This window comes from Melitaea cinxia, chromosome 10 (genome assembly GCF_905220565.1).
Source record: "Melitaea cinxia chromosome 10, ilMelCinx1.1, whole genome shotgun sequence".
Lineage (NCBI taxonomy): Eukaryota > Metazoa > Arthropoda > Insecta > Lepidoptera > Nymphalidae > Melitaea > Melitaea cinxia.
In genome coordinates this window covers 9,222,206-9,248,115 of record NC_059403.1, presented here as the reverse complement: position 1 = coordinate 9,248,115, position 25,910 = coordinate 9,222,206, and the positions used below count along the sequence as shown (strand labels likewise).

General features: G+C 35.8%; 1 protein-coding gene across 1 annotated transcript; it reads left to right on the top strand.

Annotated features, from left to right (window-relative positions):
- Positions 1 to 1,540: 1,540 nt before the first annotated feature.
- Positions 1,541 to 25,910, top strand: LOC123656856 (E3 ubiquitin-protein ligase RBBP6-like). The gene is made up of 9 exons (XM_045592472.1): positions 1,541 to 2,046; positions 2,260 to 2,494; positions 3,457 to 3,568; positions 16,620 to 16,747; positions 17,099 to 17,265; positions 17,631 to 17,721; positions 19,787 to 19,878; positions 23,212 to 23,277; positions 25,444 to 25,910. The coding sequence occupies exons 1-9, from the start codon at positions 1,881 to 1,883 to the stop codon at positions 25,749 to 25,751; spliced, it is 1,365 nt and encodes a 454-aa protein (XP_045448428.1). The 5' UTR covers positions 1,541 to 1,880; the 3' UTR covers positions 25,752 to 25,910.

Here is a 25,910-nt window from a genome sequence, read left to right as displayed (position 1 = left end):
TATTTTGCAAAAACTCTATTTTCCTAAGATTTTATTTAATAAACGTAGTACTTATGAATATTCACTTCCTGTTATATATTATTGCCAGACTTCTCATTGTATGTTGTTGATTTATTACAAAAAATAGTATTATAATTTATAGTACATATTATATAGGTAGTACATACATGATACATCAATATATGTATAAAATTTAAGCCTGTTAAATAATTGTTGTATGTTTACGATTTTTTTATTATTGACTTTTAAATAACTTTTTACTACTTTAATAAAATTCAATCAGTGACTTTGATCTCTATTTAACACCAGAAGAGAAGTATATTCTTGTAATTTTCAAATATTTTACTTATTTATTAATATATTTATAAAAGTTCTGAAATGAAGATGAAGTTATACGTATCAATTTTAAATCAGATGATCTTCCTAAAGTAATAAAAGTGGTTGACATCACTAAATAAAATGACTCTAGAGCAAAAAAAAAAAATTATGATTGATATTCTACTACAGGAGTGAATATGTATCTAACTACCAACATGATTTTTTAAATAATTTAAATTGAAATCACAAATTATTGTTTTGTTTTTATACAAGTTAGCCATTAGTGAGTAAAATTGTAATCGCTTTAGTATTAGTATAAAGGGGCCTACTCAAAGCACTGCCTGCAGGGCCCTGCTTGCAGTGCCACTGCCGATCGTATTGTATGTATGCATGCAGGGCCGATATTTTAATTGTTCACCCTGTCGCAGGGCCGCAGTGTCGTTCTGCCAGCCCGACACACGATCTCCCCACTCCGTAAACTGCAATCAGGGACGTGTGTAGCTCGGTCGGGCCGATTTAGACCACCATTTTGTTTACGTCGGTACATTGCGACGTTTGTCTACTCTATTTGACCTGGGGTTTATCTTGTCAGTGGTTGTCATTTAGCAATTAATCAGTTGGTGGTTAGTTGGTTTAGTTTTATTATATTATTTGTTTGGCTCTGTTTTCTTCAAGAAAAATGAGCCAGCGAGAAAAAGACGTGTGGAAGGACGTAATCTAATTGTATAGGGATTTGCCATGTCTTTGGAAAACCAACCACGATCATTATCATAACAAAGTTAAGCGGTCGCAGGCTATGTCGCTTTTACATGAAAAATATAAAACTTTTTTACACCAGTGCTTCCTTTTTTTCTTTTGAACGCTACAAGTACTCAATACAGTCAAACCCAATGCTATTTTTTGGTGTTTGAATAATGTAGGAGCCATTTATAAAAACTGACGAATTTAAGCAAGGACAAAGACAACACAAGTGAACACGACAACGTATGCCGCGTAAATGATTTGCAGTGCTTTGTGGAGCAACATCCTCTGCGGCAGTAACTGCAAGCAGGCCCTGCAGGCAGTGCTTTGAGTAGGCCCCTTAAACTATAAACATAAAATCGATATCTTTATATTGTTATAATCGGTTTATTAAATTAGTTGCATCGATGTAATACTATATGTATTATGTACATCTGTATTTTCTATACTTTTTGGCTGTATTGTCGGTTTTTGGTTTTTACCTTTATAACCTCCGGTAGGAGTAATAGTGTTCTGTGTTTATAACACTCTTCTTTGACACTCTTTGGTAGTTTTTAAATGGCGGTGGCGTTTGTTGGGATATGAACTATTGATTTTTGTGAAATTATATATTTGGATATAAATATCCAAAATAAAACTATTAGTTCAGTACTGTTAATTTTTATAGTGCATATTATTTCAGTGATTAAGTAGTGAAAAGTTATTTATATGACTGGACATTTTGCAAAGCTTGATAATTACTCGTTAGCACAGATCAATTTATACACGTAAATATATTTTGTCATGTTACATAAAAAAGTAACGAACTGTTATTTACGGAAATGTCTGTGCACTATAAATTCAAAAGTGCTTTGGATTATGACACCGTTACCTTTGATGGACTACATATATCAGTAGGCGACTTAAAAGCTGCTATTTCACAACAAAAGCGCATAGGAAAAACTTCAGATTTTGATCTTCAGATAACAAATGCTCAGACAAAAGAAGGTTGGTAATAAAAATATTAATTATACTGATTAGTGCAGTAATGTAGTTTTTACAATAATAAATTGTAGTTACCATAAGAAAGCTTTTGAAATTTCTTTAAGTGTTTGTCTATATTGCACTAATTATTAAGCGAAGAGAAAACATTGAGACCTCTTAAACCTATAATTATTACAAAATGAAATTCTGTTGCCTTATTTTATATTTTCGTTTCAGTTTATGTAGATGATAATACCTTAATTCCAAAGAATACATCCCTTCTTGTGGCCAGAGTCCCCCTTTCACAGCAACCAAAGAAACAGTGGGAAGGTTCTGGCAATAGTCAGACTGCACTTCAAAACGATGTCTCAGTTAATAAGGGATTGGCAGATTTGTCTCGCATGGAAGGTAGCGAGCAGGATAAAATTAATGCTATGATATCACAGTCAACATTTGATTATGATCCCAGCAAGTAAGAAGCTCTTTTCGGCTAAGATCTAGATTAGGTAAAACCGAATTAGAAAAACCGAATTATGGGGTTTTTGGGTGTGGAAGGTGGAGGGTGTAGGGGAATCTATACAAGGTAATACTGTCACACCTCAAAACCCCATGGTTATGGAGATATCCATGGTTAAAGTTTTGAGGTTAGAAGAAGAATTTAAAGCTATTATAATACCTTTGAGCTCGTACTGTTTGCATTGTGTGACAAATCGACACTTTTAAACAAAATAACGCGTCAGACATAATATTCTAATAAAATTAGTAACATTGCGTGCTAGAATATAGGTTTAGAAATTCGAAAAATACCCAAAACCGAATCTGAGCACCCCACTGTCCACGTGGTCTTGGTCTGTCCTACCCCTAGTGTGTTTTTTTTTGTGCCACGGAGGCGGGAGGGCGGAAGGGCTGCACTTCCCGCAGCGCCGGAGCCAAGCGTTCCTCTAACTTTCGAAATTCTTCTTCTAACCTCAAAACTTTAACCATGGATATCTCCATAACCATGGGGTTCTGAGGTGTGACAGTGGTACCAGGGGTAGCGTTCCCCAGCCTCTCCCCCCCCCATCCCCCCACGGTCCTGAAATTCGGTTTTACCTAATCTAAAGCTTTACCGCTCTTTTCATATGAACATGGTCTCAAATGTGCTGTTGGCATTTGGCATAATATGATCAGCTGATATTATAAATAAAATCTGCAGTTGGCATTCATCATAATATGATCAACTAAGACTTTATAAATAAAATTTTAGTGATTTTTAAAATTTATATATAGCTTTAAATTAAACAAATAGGCATCCCTACTTATTAGCAATTTCTTTAGAACAAAACTTGTGGGGATAGGTTAGATTTATGTATGGACATAGTAAAATAATACATTTTTAAGTAAGAATATTATTATTTAATATATTAATAACATTATAAAATATAACTTTTCTAGTTATCAAAAAATCAGAGGACAGAATCAACGTGGAGCGGTTCCGTCTAATTATATTTGCTACAAGTGCCAGAAGAAGGGACATTGGATCAAAGATTGTCCTGCTGCTAATTCAGTATGTTTTACTTGAAATTTACTCATTGACTTGTTATTTGTGACAGTTTCATTTGCTACATAAGTATTACACGCAATTAAGGCTGTTTTACGTCGAGGTAACAATGTGTGTCATTGTAGCATGCGGTTATGTTGAATATAAAAAGTCACACATTGTGGCAAGAACCTTAAGGCAATACCACACATTGTTGTCTGGGCGTAAAACAGCCGTTAGAGATCTTGCTATCTACGAGCACGCGGTGCCTTAAGTTGTGTGAGTGACCAATCTGTGTGTGTCACAAGTTATGGATTTCACCCATTTTTATATTTTAAGTATTTTTTTATTTTAATTTACTTATTAGGGAGTGGTCAAAATAAAAAATAACAACATCGTTAAAATAACTATTAATACATTAGTAATAATAAATAATTCCAATAACCAATAAATACCATACAATGATACCAATCGTTGTATGGTATCGTTGTATGGTATAAAACAATTGATTTTGTCTTATCTATCTGTATAGGGCTTTCTAGTAAAAATGTATCTTGGATGCTGTGAAGTTCGTCTTAACTAATTGTTTTAGAACAGGTGTGGGTGTAGGTAGTTGTTTGATTAATTTTGTTGTACGGGATCCTAGATAGCTTCAGCAGCTGGCCTTTTATCTCATCATTTTCATTGATGACAGTGAATTCACTAGTCCGTAGCAGGCAATTTATGGGAATGATGACCAAATAAATTCCTTGTAGTGAATTGAATTCTTTTCTTTCACATGATAATTGTACCTTCTCTGGCTCAGGTAATGAGATGTTATAATGTTGATCGTCCAGTTTAACTATTGCTACAGCAGATAACATAACCTTCGTGAAGTGGCAAGTTTCCTTAGATTTTGGTTAGTAATGAGCCCTTGAATGCAGTTTGGTTTTGTACGAATTTGATGACTTATATTCTGGTCACAGAGATATAATACCCTGCTATACTTCGGGCGTTCAGCCTCTATGTACACAAATGCTTTCTCATTTGTTGCTATATAAGGAAAGGGAGGCATAAGGGCTAGTTGTTTTTCATTTGGAGCGATAGGTAATCTGTACAAGTTATACCTGTCTGGGGATATTATAGGAAATTTGTAAACTATAACTATTGTTCTGTCATTATAGTAGGAACCCGCTTTGATTAAGTCATAATATTCCCGTAATTCTAAATCAGGAATTTGCTCCTTATCATATATACTTATTCACTTATCTAACATTGATTTTAATACTTCTATATCTATCATAGTATGATGAGTCATTATATTTTCTAACCTAACTATTTTTAGAACTAAATCCTCTACATTATTACTTATAATTCCTAATAATTAATAATAGGCAAACTGTGCAGACTGGACTAAACTGTTGTCTATACGAGAATTTACTTCTAAAAGAAATTCTAATGTGTTATTAATTTTTTCTTGATTTATAGTTAACTGGTCTAAAATACTTTTATGTTTTAACATCCATTCTTTACTAAGACTAATATGACTATTGAATTCTGAAATAATTTTATTCTCGTTATTTGAGCATCAAGATAGTCTAAATTACCTGTAATACTTTTTATTAATGATCCAAGGCTACCTACAAGACCTCTTTTAACTCTTAAAGGTTCTAAGGATTTAACTTGACTTAATACCTTGTTAAGTTTGTTTGTAAGATAATTAATCTGGTACTCGTAAAGAATGTAAGTTTCATTATTCACTCTAGTCTTGAATATGTTAAGTTTTATCTGTACAGAATATATCTTATCTTCAATGTCAGTTAGTTTTACATACTGTATAAAGGAGTGATAATGTGATATTAGTCTGGTCGGTCCCAATTTGTAGGGTAAAAGTCCAGGTCCGTCAGCTAAGCTTTCAAGTCATATGGTTTGAGGATGTGTCACGTGTATTGTCAGCAATAGCAGAATCCTGCAACAATTGATTATTTTTTAGGTACACGTTTTAGACGCGATTTAGCTACAGTGCCTCGCTTTTTCGAAGTGTATATATGGATTGGTAGGTAAATCAGCTAAGACTGTGTCTTGTGTGTATTGTGGTGCTAACTTCTGTCGGCTAGCTATAGGGTTTTTGATAATATAGATAAACTCGTTGGTCAGGCTGGTATTCTACTTCGGGTTCTCGATTTCTATTCCTATTGTTCATTAAATTTATATGGTCTACAATAATGGATTCGTTAATTACCTCATATACGGTTTTTATCTGGTCACGGTGTGTAAGGATATATTTTTGCATTAAATGTTCAGTCAGATCTGTGTCTAAGGGGTCTCTGGGGTCGAAATGTCCTCTTACTATGTCATGGGGTCTACACTTAGTAAAACTATGTATAGAACTGTTGTAAGCTAGTATCGCGTAAGGCATTTGATTTACAGTGGGTTCATCTTTTTGTTTCAATCGGAGTATGCGTAGATGTTCTAATAAGGTTGAATGGAATCTTCAGTCTCTCCGTTATTTACTTGAACTCGCGACAAAGCGTCTGCATTGGTGTTACATTTTCCTTTTTAACCGACTTCCAAAAAAGGAGGAGGTTCTCAATTCGACAGTTTTTTTTTATGATGTATGTTACATAAGAACTTTTGACCGTGTGGACTGATTTCGACAAATATTTTTTTAATCGAAAGGTGGTGTGTGTCAATTGGTCCCTTTTAAATTTATTTGAGATCTAACAACTACTTTTCGAGTTATATCTAATAATGCGTTTTTACTTGATGCTTTTTTCGTCGACCTACGTTGTATTATACCGCATAACTTTCTACTGAATGTACCGATTTTGATAATTCTTTTTTTGTTGGAAAGGACATATCCCAAGTTTAGTGCCATGATAAGGAAACCAGGATCTGATGATGGGATCCCAGAGAAATCGAGGGAAACTCTTGAAAATCCGCAATAACTTTTTACTGGGTGTACCGATTTTGATAATTCTTGTTTTGTTGGAAAGAAGATATCCCTAGTTTCATTACAGCCTATACAGTCCACTGCTGGACATAGGCCTCCACAAGTTTACGCCAAAAATAACGTGAACTCATGTCTTTTGCCCATAGTCACCACGCTGGGCAGGCGGGTTGGTGACCGCAGTACTGGCTTTGTCGCACCGAAGACGCTGTTGCCCGTCTTCGGCCTGTGTATTTCAAAGCCAGCAGTTGGATGGTTATCCCGCCATCGGTCGGCTTCTTAAGTTCCAAGGTGGTTGTGGAACCTTGTTATCCCTTAGTCGCCTCTTACGACACCCACGGGAAGAGAGGGGGTGGCTAAATTCTTTAGTGCCGTAGCCACACAGCACCCGTAGCCACACAGCACCTAGTTTAGTACCATGATAAGGAAACCAGTATCTGATGATGGGATCCCAGAGAAATCGAGGGAACTTTTTGAAAATCCGCAATAACTTTTTACTGGGTGTACCGATTTTAATAATTTTTAATTTAATCGAAAACTGATGTTTGTCATGTGGTCACATATAAATTTTATTGAGATCTGATAACTACTTTTTGAGTAATCTTTGATAACGCGTAGTTACTTGACTATTTTTTCGTCGATCTACGTTGTATTACTCGTCTTTGTAATTGAAGTCGGTTTTTTTTTTCGTTTGCGAGCAATTTATAGATAATGGTGTAGTCGTATTCGCTAAGTTTAAGTCGCCATCGAGTAAGTCTAGAGTTGGGTTCCTTTAAGTTCATAATCCATTGGAGGGGTATATGATCGGTAAGAATTTTGAATTTACGACCAAATAAATAGGGTCTAAAATACTTAGTAGCCCATACCATGGGCTAAGAGTTCTTTTTCAATTTTGCTATAATTTAACTCACTATCATTTAAATTTTTGGACGCGTAACAGATAGGCTTATCGGAACCTATTGGACCTTGAGAGAGACCGGCACCTATAGCTACATTTGAGGCGTCGGTTGTCAAAATGAAGTCCTTTGTAAAGTCTGGATACTGTAATATGGGGTCGTTTGTCAGGAGAGTCTTACATTTTTCGAAACAGTTACCGTACTCGGAATCTAATATAATCTTATTGGATTTCTTAAGGCATTTAGTCATGGGTTTGGTTAAACGTGCAAAGTCGGGAATAAATTTTCTATAGTAACCTAGAAGTCCTAAAAATTCCTTTATTTCTTTCGTGGTTTTAGGCAAAGAATAATTTTCAACAGCTTTAATCTTATCTGGGTTTGGTTTTATATCATCTCTACTAATTAAATGACCAAGATATGCAGTTTCTAACTTTAAAAACTCGGATTTGTCCATTTGTATTTTAAAGTTACTCTCGAGTTAGAGGCTTTATTTAGTACTTAACCCTTAATTACTCGCATGGGGTCAAAGCATTTTCGGATTAAAAAATGAAGCACTTGGCTCGGCCCGATTTCTCCCGCGCCCTCGCTAGCTTCATAACGTGCGTCTAAGTTTGTATTTTAGTAGCGACCAAATCACAGGAGTGGAAGGATGCGTCGCTGCACTCTTCAGCGCTGACCCCGTGCGAGTAATTACGTTACTTTTTTGGAAGAGGTAAGTTTTTTATTTTATGTATTTTTTTGTGTATTATGAATTATATTTGTGTTATTGTATGTTCAGTGAGTAAATGTTTGTAATATAAATAAATGTTTATAATATAAATGTTTATAATATAAATATGTTTTTTACATCTTTATACAATGAAATCATCAAAAAATTCCGTTTTACTACGAGTTTTGTCTTTTTGTCAGAGTTAGTCATGGATAGGAGAGAACAGCGATTTGCGCAATGGTTGGTAGAGAATGAAGGAGGTTCTGATGAAGAAGAAATTGGAGGGTCAGGTTTCTTATGTTCAAAAACCAAATAAAGCTGTTGTGTTGATATCTTCCATGCATCATGTAGCTCATATCGACCCAGCCTCAACTGACAAGCAGAAACCTGAAATAATAACATTTTACAACAGCACTAATGGAAGAGTGGACACCAATGATCACTTGTGTGGTACATTCAACGTAGGGAGGTGAACCAAACGGTGGCCGTTAGCCATTTCCTTCCACCTGATAGATGTTTCAGGCATAAATGCACTCATTGTACATCGAGTAAATACCGGAAAATCACGTACTCACATGAGGCGTAATTTCTTGCAGCAATTGTCTGTTGAACTTATTCATAATAACCAAAAACGACGACTTGAAGTCAGAGCAACTCCTAAGAAGGTAAAAAAACGTCTGATGGAAGAGCACGAGTTGGAAAATTGCGTCCCGTCAACCATTGCAAAACGTGAACGTTGCAACAGCTGCCCGAGGAAATGCGATCGCAAAGTACCAACAAAATGCAAGAAATGTATAAGATTTGTGTGCTATGATTATTCTGACATATACTGTCAACAGTGTAACGAGAGTGATTTGGAGAGTTCCAAAAAAAATACGAGTATTTACTATGATCTTTGTATACCTAAGTACAAATTGTTGATTATTGATATTAATTTTATTTTAACTTGTTTTTGTATAATTAATTAGTAATTCATGTTATTACTTATAGATATTATAAAATAAACATAGCACTTTAATAATAAAATCGTTTCATTTACTTATATATTTCAAAATATATTAAAAACTACTCATACTATTTGGGGTCACCCGTGACCCCATGCGAGCAGTAATGTAATATTCTTTGTGCGAGTAATTAAGGGTTAATAAGATAGGATTAGTCATATAATATATTAATAAAAATTAAAAACAAAAGAAAGTTACATGGATAAAACAATAAGTGTACATATATTGTAGTTAGCAAATAAGTGTAAATATAATAAAAATAATTACTATATAAAAAAAAGCAATATGTAGAATAGTCATGATCAGTGGACTCGCGTCGACTTTTAGAAATTTTAAGACTAGTTATTAAGGTTTCTATGATTCTAAAGTTGCAGTGATCAGTGGACTCGCGTCGACTTTTAGAAATTTTAAGACTAGTTATTAAGGTTTCTATGATTCTAAAGTTGCAGTGAAGTGCCGATGCATGTTTAAAAAAAAATGGAATGACAAAAGCACGGGCATAATAAGCCTGTATATACACCTATATCACTTAAAAAAAAAGTAAGACAATCTATTGAAAACTTTTTCGAGATTTATCATGTGTCTTGAAGTGATGTACTGAATACTATATGTCATCAAGATAAACTAAGCATATTTCATTTTGAAGTCCTCGGAGTACGTTATCCATTACTCTTTGGAATGTTGATGGAGAGTTCTTTAAGCCCATGGGCATGCGTAGAAATTTAAAATGCCCATGTTCGATATTGAAAGCTGTTTTTGAGATGTCATCAGGGTTCATCTCTGCTTGATGAGTGAGTCTGTGATGAAGCGCTTCGAATCATCTTTTTTAATGCGCACAGCCAAGGAATGGAATTCCCTGCCGGCGTCTGTATTTCCGAGTTCATACAACCCGAACATGTTTAAAGCGCGAGTGAACAGGCTTCTTCTGGGCGAACTCGCTCCATCTTCGACCTCGTCTGTGCTCTAGAGCTAGACTGAGGTCAAGAGTAAGCCCATAACATAATAAAAAAAAAAAAAAATGATAAAACCCTGAAGCCAGATCTAGGGTGGTAAAATATTGGCATCTACCTAACTTATCTAGTACGTCTGTTATGTTGGGAGTAGGATATTTGTCGTCAATAGTCTTGTCATTTAATTTACGAAAGTCTACTACAATTTTCCACTTCTGCCTACCGGAAGCGTCTGCCTTCTTAGGGACAACCCAGATCGGTGAGCTCCATGCTGAGTCCGAAGGTCGTATAATACCCTGTTCTAGCATCTTGGTTATCTGGTCCCTAACTTCCTGTCTATGTATGTAGGGGCGGGGGGTATCGATAACTTTTGGTATAAACGGGAATTTCGTCATGGGTCCTAATATGGTGTTTAATTTTATTAGTTAATGTAAGGGGCTTTCCTTCTATATAAAACAGGCCAGCGTACTATGCGCATAGGTTTTTTAAATTAACTCGTTCCTCGGCATTTAGATGGTCAGTACGAAGTCTCGCTAATATTTAACGCGTTTCGGGTCTTGTTCTAGTCTAGTTGAACTGGCTGGTCACACGAAAAGGTCACATCGTCGTTTGTCGGGGTTTTAACTTCAACTATACTAGTCCTGTCGGTCACAGTCGTAATTCAGTCATGAATGATACAGTTAAATAAAATTTGTGAAGGTATAGTTCGCGTCATGTAAAAAGAACGCTGGCCTTGAAGCTGCGCAGAAGCGATTTATCGGTCTATTTGGTGGTATGGGGTAGGGGACGGGAGTGTTTATCACGTGTCACATGCTTGCCAGTGTGCTATTGGTTGGACAGTTCGACGTCGATTCAAAATACTATTGCGCACAAAAGTTTTAAATTACGAAATAGTTTTACATAGAGAAGTGAGAAAAATTATTTATAATAAATAATTCGCGTCATGTAAATATGAATGCTGGCTGTCAAAATGCGCAAAGGCGATTTATAGCGTTGCCAACTCTTGAAAAAACTTTTTCGTGCTGTTCATTTTTTGGAACAGTCTTATTTGGTAAACAAACCACTGTCAATCGTAATTCACGTTTTTTCCGCATTTATCACTCACCTTCACAACACATTAGCATACGGACACTTGTAAAACTCCATTTACTATTGATTTCACTAAAAAACAAATATCAATTTATCATTTTAAACACATAAAAACTATTTAGATACGAATATCGAGAGTACAGATAATTAATATTTTTGAATACGACATTTCAATAACTAAAAAATTTGTTATTGCTTTTGTTTAAAAAAAAAATTATAATTTTGTAAAGTGATAATTATTATACTTATTAAGTCCGAATTATCCGCAATGGTATTTCTAGTATTTTTTAATGTACCAACCAATAACCATTATACGAAGCCGCGAGTGAAAGCCTAATTAAAAAATAAAACACTAAGTACATTTGTGCGTGAGTATACCCATGCGCAAACGCACCCCCTCCAGCTTCTTTCAGCGTTCTTTTTACATGACGCGAACTATATCTATATATACTTCATCATCGGGATGACAGATAGGGATATTAACTAAGCGAATAGAATTGGCGAGAATAATTATTTCAGAGCTGGGTTTTCTACATTAAAACGTAGTAATGGTATGCTAGCAGTCTCAGTAAACAATACATTATGTTTAAGGTCTATTTTACAGTTTTCTAATAAGTCTAACCCTATTAAACCATCAAAGTAATTATGACTTTTATATACACTCACCGGCACGGAAACTTGGCCAAGTATAAAATTTGTGATAACTTTAATTTTTTTCAGTTTACACTGCAAATTTAAGCCAATTTTGATCGTTGTTCATCCAATTAACGTCTTTAATACGTAATTAAACATAAATAATGTTTTTTTTAGTTTATAATGAAGTTTAAGCGCAAAATCACATTTAGACAAAATTAAACACTGCAGTTTTGAGCACTAGTAATAAAAACTGTTTGAACTGTTTGATCTTTGGTGAGCTTTTTAATATCGCGTGTTTCCTTCTCTAGCCCTTATGACCGCCTGCATTCGGTCTGGCATGCTTTGGATGACATTTTCGATGTTTTTTTGCGACAAGTCGCGCCAGGCAATCAATGCAGTATCTTGAAGCTGGTTAAGAGTTTGTCGTAGGTTCGATGCTGTTTTAATTGTCTTTTTTAGCTTATCCCAAATATGCTCTATTGGATTTAAGTCGGGGTTGCGAGCTGGCCACTGCAATTTCTGAATACCAACCTCTTGAAGGTACTCATTTACGATTTGAGCGACGTTAGAATGTGCATTATCATGCATTAAAATGAATTGGTCATATCCAATAAACCCTCCAAAGGGTAAAACATGTTCTTGAAGGATATCCTCGACATATCGTGTTGCAGTTAGAGCGTTATTGACGATGACCAATTCTGTACATGCATCAGAACTAACGCCACCCCATACCCATTATAGAGCCTCTACCAAAACTCACTGTTGGAGTGCTACTAATCGCCAGATATCGTTCAACTTTCCTTCTCCACACACGTTGTCGACCATCAGATGCATTTAAAGCAATCCTGCACTCATCCGCTAACAAAACCTTTGCCCTTTTCTCATGAGACCGTTAGCATGTTCGGGGGCAAATTGAAGTCGAGGTGCTTTATGCTGTGGGAGAAGCTGTGGGCCACGGGCTAGTCTTCTTGCCCTTAAATTAACTTCCTCTATACATCTTCTCACCGTACGCTCACTAACATTTACGTTCCTGGAGATTTGAAACCGCTGCTGGATCTCGACAGCAGTAAAGAAGCGATTTCTTAAAATCTCTAACACAATAAAACGGTCGTCATGAGCTGACGTCCAACGTAAACCACCACTACCTGGTCTGCGTGTGCAGAGGCTAGTCTCTTGCTACCGTTTTAGTGCATATTGGATCGAAGAACGCGGTACATTAAGGGTAGTAGCCACTTCACGATGGGTTATCCCTTGTTCGAGTAATGTCACTGCTTATGCTATCTGACTTGGTGACAAAGGCATTTTTATGGATTCTTATGCGCCTTTAGATGTTTATTTATCACAATAAAACCAAAGAACTTCGACAACTTAACACTCGCAAATTCCACAACACAATTCAAAACGTAGAGTTCGTCGGATAAATGACACGATTCAACTAAACTTCAGAATCCAAACCAAAATGTCCTTCAACTCAGTTAAATATCCTCTTAGGAATAACGTAAACATTATTTCTACCCACTTATATAATAAGAAAAAAGTTAGACACACTTAAAAATTTGTTATCGCATGTTATGAGTTTGGCCAAGATTCCGTGCCGCTGAGTGTATAAATAGCTTCATATTACTTTGTATATTAAATTCTGGAAAATTAGATATAGTTATTGAATAGTCATGAACACTAGTTACTCGTGAATTCGTTACTTCGAAGGGATCAAAATCTTTTGTTATATACGGATAAAAATTTTCTACAGCCTCGGGCCTTATAAATGATTGATTTGCGGCGGTATCTATGAGGAATCTAAGAGGTGGATTACGAATCTGTATAAAAGGTAATTCTTTTTTTGAATGCAAATTTAATTCTATCTTGGTTTTGAATCGCGGAAGTCCTTCGTAAAATCCTGCTCCTTTTGACTTGTAGAAGGTTGTGGGGGTTCTTCATTGTTATAATAATGTGAATTCTAGTCTTGAGAGTCAATATCATAAGGGTACTCGTAGGGAGTATGGGTAGTATTTTGATAGTCATAATAATTATAACCACTGTACGAATCAGTATAGTTGGTATAGTATTGGTCGTAGTAGTAGTCTGGGTAACAATTATAGTCTTCATAAGTCTCATTAAAGTTAACTTCTTTTGTTTTAAAGTAATTCGATGGAGGAGGGTTTCCAAATCTGCCAGTCATGTCCAGGGATTCTAGGTGGTAATGGCTTTGAAACAAAGTAACTGACTCCACTCATAGGCTTCACATTAAAATTCTGTGGGGGATTTGATCGAGGCGGTAAACGAAACACATTACTCTGGGGGTTGTAATTCGGTGGCGGTGCGCGAAACATTTGCTGGGTTCGACTAGGGAAACGATTCTGTTGATTATTGAATATAAAAGCTTGAGGCTGTGCAATAGGAGAGTTAAATCTAAAACCTTGGGGTTGTGGTGGTAATAACGCGGTCCGACTGGAACGGGCCAGTTAGGTACGGGTCGCATAGCGCTGGGAGTATTTAATACTATATTATGAGACGTAGCTTTAGACGTATTCTGAGTATTATATTTAAGAAGATCATTACGCTGCTGTAAATACATTATATTTAGTTCTTCTTGAACGAATTCTAAAGCCTTTTCAATCGTTTCCGGACGCATGCAACGGATACGTGAACCTAGGGGTTCTTTTAACCCAAGTACGAAAGCCTGCATTGTAACCTTTTTATAAAGTGCCCGCTTAGCTTCAATTGTTGTCTGTAAGCTCTCATGTAAAGTTACGTATGTCATTATGGTGCTGAACAAGGTTTGACATTGATCATAAAATTTCTGAGGGGATTTATTACCCTGTGTAGCCAAAGAGAGGTCATTGTACAAAGCCGTTTCATCTCGTTGATCAGAAAAAAATGTTAATTAATGCTGATCTTATTCCAGTCCAGGTTTCAGGGATGCCGTTGGAATTAATAGTTGAAGCGGCGGACCCTGTTATTTTATTCGGTATACCGTTTAAAAGACATAAATTACTTAACCTGGCTCGGCACTCGCATATTGTTAAACTATTTGATCACATATATTTATAAATCTAGTTAATATATTCGGGTTACCATCAAACTCTGGCACCAGGCGTAAGGCCTTAAAAATTACGTCGGGATGATATGACATATTTGAATTAAATGAAAAATTAAAATCTAATTTACTATTTATATTTCTATGACTAGCTAATATATAACGGCGAGCCTGACGTGATGCAGGTTGCCGGGGACAAGGCTTTTCGTGATGAAAAATCTTGAGGATAAAATATCTTAGGACAAAAAGAAGCAACACGAGAAAGATTCAAGTGTAACTCACATGTGTTTCATCTCTGGCTCTTCTCGGTGAATCGATGCCTGGATTCTCCACACGGCTTGGCAGCTCCGTAGATTCTGGATACTCGTAGCGTTACTTGATAGCCACCGGGCGACTCGTGAACGTGAATATCGATATGAGAATATTCTAATGCTCGCGAACTGACCCGCGAGTATCCTACCGACTGCGCCAATTACGTTTACAACAGCCGATGGATCCATAAAAACCAGAATTACTTTTATAAATTTTTATTAATAGAGTTTAAATTATAATAAAATTCAAGATTACTCCAAAAGTTGTAATCAGATCTCGATGAAATTTAAATGTGACCACATGATAAACATCGGCTTTCGATTAAATTAAAAATCATCAAAATCGGTACACCCACGCGGATTTTCGAAAGTTTCCCTCGATTTCTCTGGGATCCCATCATCAGATCCTGGTTTCCTTATCATGGTACCAAATTAGGGATATCTCCTTTCCAACAAAAAAAGAATTATCAAAATCAGTACATAAACGACGGAGTTATCCTTGAACATACATAAAAAAAATATCTATACGGTCGAATTGAGTAATCTCCTCCTTTTTTTGAAGTCGGTTAATAAAAGCCACGCGCTCGTACATTACAAAATCTATAACAATTTTTCATGATAAGAATGATGTAATGTTGTCTATTTTGTTTTTATAAAAGTAAAAATTTTTAAGATCTTTAGTTCTGATTTGGTCAAATTTCAAATGCAATTAGTTCGGAGTTGCTATAAAACATATACCTGATAGCGATCTTTACTCATAGTAGGGAATATATCCGCCAACCCGCATTGGAGCAGTGTGGTCGATTTAGCTCTGATCCTTCTACATGGGGAAAGAGGCCGATGCCCTGTAGTGGGATATTACAGGCTGTAGCGTAGCGTGCTATAAAACAATAAGGGACTTGTAGGTTTCATTACATATTTTTTGCTAAGGGATAGTGATTTTTGACCTCTCCCTTCCATCCTTGTCACAGATGGTCACATTTATGAGATTCGCCTATTTAATACTTAATTATGATTTATTACATTAAAACATCAGTTTGACATTATTTTTATTTTATTTAAATTATTTTGTAATAAAATTAAGATCAATCTAACATAGGTAAGAAAAATAATTGTGTTTGTAGGCAAACGAAGAATAACCGACTTCAATTATATCGACAAGTAATACAACATACGTAGACGAAAAAATAGTCAAGTAAATACGCATTATCAATTTCAATCATCCATAATTAATATTTCAGTAATTAACATTTCGACATATATAAGTTACTCTGTAAAATGCTATTTCAATATTTTTTTATTCTGTAAAATGCAATTTCAATAGTTTGAAATGTGATGTCACAAAATTTTAGAACCTTTCCCACCCCCTGTCACACAATATTACACTTTGTGAATCCCCCTAAGGCGTGACGTAATTTATGAATGCCCCTAATCTTGATAAAGTATTTATGATAGGACCATGCTAAAACTTTTTCTAAGTATAATTATTTGTACTTAATTGCATCAAATTATTTTAGGGTGATCCAATAGAGATACGAAGAAGTACAGGGATACCTCGTAGTTTTATGGTACCAGTAGATGGTCCCAAAGCCCCAGGAGCCATGATGACTCCAAGTGGAACCTTTGCTGTTCCAGCTGTAGACCAGTAAGAACTTACTTCATATATATTTTCTTTATCTTTAACATACACACATACAGTCTTCTGTTCCTAAAGTAAGCAACTTAATATTTGTGTTATAGGTAAAAGCAGACTGAAATATTCCAATATTTTTAAAACCGTCCCCACCCCTATACTCTAATTTTTGTTCTTTTGATAAATATACATATGAATAATTCTTAAATTAAAAAAAAATATATAACGATATCACACCAAGACTCACGGCAGGAATCGAACCCACAACCGGAACAGAAAGCAGAGTTATTACAAACTGTCCTAATGGGTTAGTGACATTATTAAACACATATGAAATTATTTTAAATATAATTTTTTTTCTAGTGAGGCTTACCTGGCATCTGAGAATGCCGGTGGTGCAGATACTCCTACAAATGCTCCAGTGGCTCCTGAACCTACAATTCCAGATGAGCTTTTGTGCAGCCTCTGCAGAGATCTACTTACAGATGCTGTTATGATTCCCTGCTGTGGAAATTCATTTTGTGATGAATGTTTGTATATTTTTATTATTATTTTTTTATACAATTTTCTTAGATCTTTATGGTCTTATACAAATATTTGTACCTGCGACACTAGAAGCATCGCGTTGCCGACCATACGCTAATTCGCCCCCTGGAGCTCGTAACTTTACTTACCACAGGAACACGCCACTGCTTAATTAGTAAACAAACCCCTGTCAATACGTAATTCACGTTTTTTCCGTATTTATCACTCACTTTCAAGTTTGTGTAAGGTTGAGGTACAATCTCAGACAGACTGCTATAGATTTTGAGCAGGATATAATCTGTTGTGCTCTAATTCTGTCGAGTATTTGAAATATTTTAATATGAAATGTATACATTTATTTTTGTTATAGGTATTCGTGGAGCTCTTTTAGAATCAGAAGATCACGAATGTCCAGATTGTCGAGAAAAGGAAATTGCACCAACAACATTAATACCTAATAGGTAAGAATTATTTATTTTATTGACTAACTAGCGACCGGTTTTGCACGGTTGTAAAAACTATCAGTGTTCCTATACTATATTATGCATGTAATACACATGTAAACCTTCCTCTGGTATCACTCTATTTACTAAAAAAAACGCATCAAAGTCCATTGCGTAGTTTTAAAGATCTAAGCATACAGACAGCGGGAAGCGACTTTATTTTATACGATGTAATGATTAATAATTGTATAGTTGCTAGGGCTTCCAGAATGGGTATATTTTAAGAACTGGGATTATATGTACTTTGTCTTATCTGAACTGAAATTTTCCGGCTCTTTTGGTACTTTGAATTCTTTTTAGTTTTTATTATATAAAAATAAGAGTTATTCTTCAAAAGTGTTGTTGATCGACAATATTACAAAAGATATATGTTAACAATTATCCGCGTGTCTTTCAAAGATCTCATCTAACTCCTTCCACTTTACATACATTTCAAAATCAAAATCAAAATCAAACGGCTAGTATCAATGTCAGTCAGCTGTCAAAATACGAAATCGATACATAATCATTTTGGTTTATCAAATATTCATTGATATTTTCGCTATTAATGTAACTTTATTTAAATGCACTTTATTGTTTTCAACTTCCAATTGTGCATCTAAATACTTTAGAGCTAATTAACTAGTGCAAACCTTCTCTTTTTGAATTCTGTAATCGACTATAGTTGAATCGATACCCAATTAATTTGACAAAAAATATGTTTTCAGTTTTCTCCACTTCCAGAGTTAGAATCAATGCTGATATTTCATATTTTAAAATAAAAAAATATGACCAATTTTTTAAACCATATAGTGTCACCCGGTGAGGTAGATAAAATCAAATTCATTTCACGTATTTTAAATATTAAATTTAAGCATATTTTAATTTAGCAGCATAATGTACGTATAACGTTACAATAGTTATTTACTTATTACATTTTGCCTCAAAAGTTCCCATCTCCTTTGTTGAACATCTCCCTGAATATTAGGAATCTTGAGGCTTACATTACGAATGAGGTCCTATTCGGAGATCATTCGGAGAGTTATACCAAACTGGCTGGTAAAAAGCTCACGGTACTGAATAGGGCCAGAATATGTTTCGCCTTGGGACGTTGGCTTCTTGTTCGCAGAGCCATCCCTATGTGGTTTGCACCATTGTAAATTTCCTCCAATATAAACTCTCCAACTCCTAGACTCCATCAATGACGGGCAGCTCGTAATGTCATTTATGATCTTTAGGTATCCTTTCATCTCTCCATAGGGACGTTGGTTCTACATGAGTTTTTACTCTCTCGACGATAGTAAGATTGCGTAATTAAAATAAAGTTTCTGAAAGTACCGAAAGAACCAGGACTGAAATTTGATTTTCCGGTTTTCCTGACTGACCAAAGAACCGGTAAACCCTAGGTTCTTTCGGTACCGAGAATTTCCGGTTCTGAACCCTAATAGTAACTAAGTGTTATTTTAGAAGTAAAGATCCAAAATATTTGACTTTTGTCAACACAATGACTACAACTTAATTAAATAGCTTCATATTTCCCAATTTTGTGTCTATAGATTGGCTAATGAAAGTAGATACTGAAAAAAACGGGGTATTATAAAAAAAAAACACATTCTGGCAACTTCAAAGACGCGCCATCTTGTTTATTTGTTTTCTTTAAAGTATTACCATACTCTTATTCCGATTCTTCCCAATCTTTTTTAAAATCGCCGAAATTTGTCAATGTTTATAACAAGATTTATGTTGACGAGTATTTACATTGTCCTAAATTCTAATTGTGTCTTCAGACGTAGTTATTGGATAAATTAAGGTTAATATTATTTATATTTAAATCTTAGTAGGTGACAGCTAGATATTCCCCGATTAAAGGGGTAATATACGCGATGGTGGGAACTCTACAGACCCTACAGTGTTGTCATTTAAAAAGTATGCAAAAAATCGAGTATCTACTTTCGTTAGCCAGACTATAGTAAGTGGTGTATGTAATGTTGCAAGAAGTAAAGCGTTGGACATTTTTTTTAATTTGTGATATTTTCATCTACAGGTTTTTAAGGAACTCAGTGTCCGCATTTCGCAATCAGACGGGATACTGTAGGAGAGCTCCACACAGGCCATCTGCTGGGCCACCCAATATAGGTAATTTTCATATGTTGTTCTTAAAATATACCAAACAATGATTTGGTATTTTATTTATATGCTGGATGTCGCTCCATCCGTTCAATATTTAATAGATAGATACAATATAATAAATACTTCTATAAGTAATATAATAAATTTACGTATACTTTCAACTGAGGTAGGATAGCAGATTTCCTGCTTAAAATATGGACTGGCCCGACTGGGGTAGTACTTTACCGAAAACCATAGCTAAATAATACTGTTTCAAGCAATATTGTGTTTCTGTTAGTGATTTAGGTGACCAGAGCTCCGGGGGGGGGGGGGGGGGGGGTCGGGTTTAAGGTCGGCAACGCGCTAGTTAGCTTTGGTAATTGCTTACCATCAGGTGAGCCGCTTGTTTGCCGACCTAGTTATATTATTAATTTATCAAATTTAATTAAACTTTGCATATTTTAGTTTTAATATATCCATGCATAATTATCAATATGTAATTAATCACTTCAGCTTTATGGCACGAGACTATAGCAACCCTTATTTTCCCATAAGTGACTAATAACACAGTTCCACTACCACCTTGGAACTTAAAAAGCCGACCGATAACGGGATAACCGTCCGACGCTGACTTTGAAATAAACAGGGCGAAGACGGGCAGCAGCGTCTTCGGTGCGACAAAGCCAGCCCTGCGTTCGCCAACCCGCTTGCCCAGCGTGGTGACTATTGGCAACATAAATGAGTTCACGCCATTTTTGGTGCGAACTTGTGGAGGCCTATATCCAGCAGTGGACTGCGATGGGCTGAAGTGATGAATTGATTAATCACTTGTTTTAAAACATTACAAATAATTACTTTCAGAATCTCAGTAAAAAATAATTGTGTTTGCTCGCAAACGAAAAAAAAAACCGACTTCAATTACATCGACGAGTAATACAGCGTAGATCGACGAAAAAATAGTCAGTAACTACGCGTTATCAAAGATTACTCAAAAAGTAGTTATCAGATCTCGATAAAATTTATATGTGACCACATGATAAACATCAGCTTTCGATTTAATTATAAATTATCAAAATCGCCCCAGTAAAAAGTTATTGCAGATTTTCAAGAGTTTCCTTCGATTTCTCTGGGATCCCTTCAACATATCCTGGTTTCCTTACCATGGTACCAAACTAGGGATATCCCCTTTCCAACGAAAAAAGAATTATCAAAATCGGTACATCCAGTAGAAAGTTATGCGGTATAATACAACGTAGATCGACGAAAAAAGCGTCAAGTAAAAACGCATTATTAGATATAACTCGAAAAGTAGTTGTTAGATCTCAAATAAATTTAAATGGGACCAATTGACACACACCACCTTTCGATTAAAAAAAAAATTGTCGTAATCGGTCCACCCGGTCAAAAGTTCTGATGTAACATACATAAAAAAAAATACAGTCGAATTGAGAACCTCGTCCTTTTTTGGAAGTCGGTTAAAAATACAGTCGAATTGAGAACCTACTCCTTTTCTGGAAGTCGGTTAATAATGTTACATGTGTACCAATACCATACACATAAACTGTTAGATTATTTAGCTGGCAGTTGATAGACCTTACCAAACCATACCCATAAACCAGTATAATCATATTATAATGTGTTATCAATATTTTATGTGTATATAGGCCGGGTAAAGTCTTTTTGTATTTTATAGTAAAACTGGCTGGTATTGATACCATGAAAAAGTGACTTAAAAATGAAATTATAAAAAGGTGTGGTCTTTCATCGCGACAACGCCCGACCGCATATGTCTTTAGCCACTCAACAAAATAGAGAGTTTTACTGGGAAGTCTTAATACATCCACCATATATGCCGGATCTTGCACACTCGATTTCCATTTCTTTCGGTCTTTTCAGAATTCATTAGGTAGTGTAAAATTAACATCGCGAGAGTCTGTCAAAACTACTTATCGCGAGAGGTCTGTCCACACTACTTCTTCTTCTTTGTCTTCAGGGTTAATGGCTTTTCAATAGTGCCAAATGAGCACGTCAAAACTACTAATCGCGGTTTTTTTTTAATGAGAAATCCCAAAATTTCTACAGCAACAGAACCTTCCACCACCTACGAGATGGCGGCTAGTTATGGAACAAAATGTTACATATATCTAATAACTAATATAAATAAATTTTGTAAATCTTGCCTTACCTATATAAAATACGAAAAACTTTTATCCCAACCTAATATATAAAGGTGATTTATGTGCATAGAATGAAGTCATTAGACCTCCAAATAGTAACGAAACCATTGTACGTGGTTATACATATAGTGTTTTGACAGATTTTGTGATCAGTTGAAAATGTAATCTTTAATACTGAGGTAGGGCACAGCAGGAATTTCCTGCTTAAAATATGGAGCAGCCCGATTGGGGTAGTACCTCGACCTTACAAAAGATCACAGCTAAATAATACTGTTTTTAAGCAGTATTGTGTTCCTGTTGGTGAGTAAGGTGACCAGAGCTCCTGGGGGGATTGGGGATTGGGTCGGCAACGCGCTTGCGATGCTTCTGGTGTTGCACGTGTCTATAGGCTACGGTAATCGCTTACCATCACGTGAGCCGTACGCTTGTTTGCCGACCTAGTGACATAAAAAAAAAATGTGTTGAAAAGCAACATTGATTTTTAGCTACAAAAATTATAGACAATGACTATTATGTAGTAACCGGCCTCTAATTTATGGGAGGTTAAATTTTTATTATTTCTGACTACCTTCGGTGCTGCGGGAAGTGCACTCATGCTCCGTTCCACGACTTTCACACGTTATTTTCGAACAAATGTACGTAAAAACGATCTCTGCTGCAAGATCAACATACGATACGAACTGACCTTTAATGACTGACAAATAGACACTTTAAACAAAATAACGCGTCACTTAGCGTTTCCTCCTTCAAAAACAATTTTAACACAAAAGCATTATTCTTATCTAAATAACTGTATGTAAATTAAAAATAATAACAATTATTAAAAATACGATACAAACTGACATTTAACGACATAGACAACATAGACTGAGATAGACTATTAAAAACAAAATGGTTGTACCGGAGTTATGGTACAGTCAGACGCGGAGCTTTAAGGTATTGTAATATCTTTTAATAACAAAAATTAAACCTCGAAATTCTGACCACAATATCTCCTTAACCACGGGGTTTACACGATAATAGTTGTCCGGGGGGGTAAAAAACCCACCATAAACTTAATATAAACTTACGCACTAACACCTACCCATTTTGATTAGAGGTAGATTACTGTCTACTAGTGGTGATGTCATGTATTGATGATATTTCAAAAACCGTCTAAAGTTAAAGATGATAATGTTTCCAGAAGCACCTGCACCCGCACCGGTTCAGCCAGTAAATGGACCCGTGCAGCCCGTCCCTCCAAATAACGGTGAGTGAATTTTCAAGCAGTGTTTGAAATGTAGTAAGGAAGTCCAAGCATGGATTTTGGGATTTACTCGAGCGCGGCAGAATAACATAAAGCGGAAAATCTTGCACCTTCTTGAGTCCTATATATTATATAATCTCGATCAGAACAGCTGATCAAACTAGATAAAAAAATCATTCATAAGAAAAACTCGCGTCCGTTAAGGCAAGGTGAGTTAATTAATTACATGCAGAAAAGAGTTCATTTATCAGACAATTTGAGCGTACCATTTGGCAGTCACAAATTTAAAAAAAAAATGTCATTTCGATATTCTCGAAGTTATTTTTTTATTATTATTAAAATCATTCAAGAAACACAACTGTAGTAGCTAAAATACCTTAAAAATGTCGTCTCACTTCGCGCTTCTACCTTTTGGCTATGACTTTATTAGGTCTCGTCCATAACGTCAACCTTTAGAATTTTAGTTGCTTAGAGTTCACTTAATATCCCTTTTTTTATTCAATACTTTTTCTTCGTGATCGAAATGAGTGCCTTACATTCTCTATTAATATCTAACGCGCCCAAGTATTTTTTTTTTTTATATTTTAAGAACTACACGTAAGTAGTAATAATTTTTTTTGTAATTTCAATTTTTTTTGCATTCCGCGAAGCTCGAGTAAATCTTTCTTCAGCTTCTTGGGTTCTCCTACTATAGATATGGTTTTATAGGATTAAGATATAAATTAATGCTTTGCTAGGAATACAAATATAACATAGAAAAATGCAAGAAAAAAAAGGACTGAAAGCGGTCTTATCGCTAAAGAGCGATCTCTTCCAAATAGCCTTGCGACGTTTATATCACTGAAAAGAAAAGAGAGATATATATCATTTTTATCTTAGGTTATATATCACTCATTTAGCTCTTCAGCTTATTTAGCTCAGTGATATAATTTTATAATGCAACCAAAATGCAATCTAATGTTGTCAACAAAAAATACTTTTTCGCTTGTTCCATTGAGTTCATGATCTTGTGAAATGTGAATCGAAAAGATACAGGCCATAGCTATAGTTCGCATCATGTAAAAAGAACGCTGGCCTTAAAGCTGCGCAGAAGCGATTTATCGGTCTATTTGGTGGTATGGGGCGGGCGTGTTTATCACGTGTCGCATGCTTGCCGGTGTGCTATTGGTTGGACAGTTCGACGTCGACCTTAAAATACTATCGCGCACAAGTTTTAAATTACGAAATAGTTTTACATAGAGCAGTGAGAAAAATTATTTATAATATATAATTCGCGTCACGTAAAAAAATGCTGGCTATCAAAATGCGCAAAGGCGATTTGCAGTGTTGCCAACTCTTGAAAAAACTTTTTCGTACCGTCCATTTTTTGGAACAGTCTTATTTGGTAAACAAACCACTGTCAATCGTAATTCACGTTTTTTCTGCATTTATCACTCACTTTCACAACACATTAGCATACGGACACTTGTAAAACTCCGTTTACTATTTATTTCACTAAAAAACAAATATCAATTTATCACTTTAAACACATAAAAACTATTAAGATACAAATATCGAAAGTACAGATAATTAATATTTTTGAATACGACATTTCAATAACTAAAAAATTTGTTATTGCTTTTGTTTAAAAAAAAATGTAATTTTGTAAAGTGACAATTATTATACTTATTTAGTCCGAATTATTTGCACTGGTATTTCAAGTATTTTTTAATGTACCTACCGATTACCATTATACGAAGCCGCGAGTGAAAGCCTAATTAAAAAATAAAACAACAGTACTTGTGTGCGCGAGTATACCCATGCGCAAATGCAACCCCTCCAGTTTCTTTCAGCGTTCTTGTTACATGACACGAACTATAACTATCTCTCTCTTTCGCATGATGAGTGCCATCGTCCGATCGAGTGGCTCACTAGCTCAGTCTCGTTTACGTTACGTTCGTCAGTATCTCGAAATTGCACCATAAACCTAGTGAGCTGGAGATATATTTGAAACGCAAGTGAGCTGATGAGAGACTAGCTCACTTGAAAAGATATGTTTCATTTGTGTCATTCACTCACGAGTTACCCAAGTCTACTTCCAGACAACCTTTAGAAAAAGGACATGAAGAAATAATAAAGCGGCGTAGAAGTATTATGTCCGTAAGTCGTGTAATATGTGACTTGTGGTAGATGCGGGCGTGGCGAGGGAACCGCGCGAGGGGAGGGTGCGCGGTGATGAGTCGGACGGCTCGGCCGACGACAACATCACCGTGACCGTGCCGCCGGCTCACGCGCACCACACGCACCACGCTCCGCCCGCCGTACACGCGCACCACGCGCACCAAGCGCCGCCTGCCGTACACGTGCATCACGCGCACCACGCGCCGCCGCCCGTCGCGCATGCTCGCCACGCGCACATCGCGCCCCACGATCGACACGCGAACGTACATCGCTCGTCGCGCTACGGTACAATCGCTATACCGCTATGCATGACATAAGCTATTCGATGAACCATTTGTCTGATATATGTTGTATACGAAAATTAAAAGTAGTGCTTAATAAATTATAATATCGTTTACGTTTATCTGTAATTGTAAGTCACCTATTCGATATCTCTAGGTTAAATATTATGAAAATAAAATAACACAAAACACGTC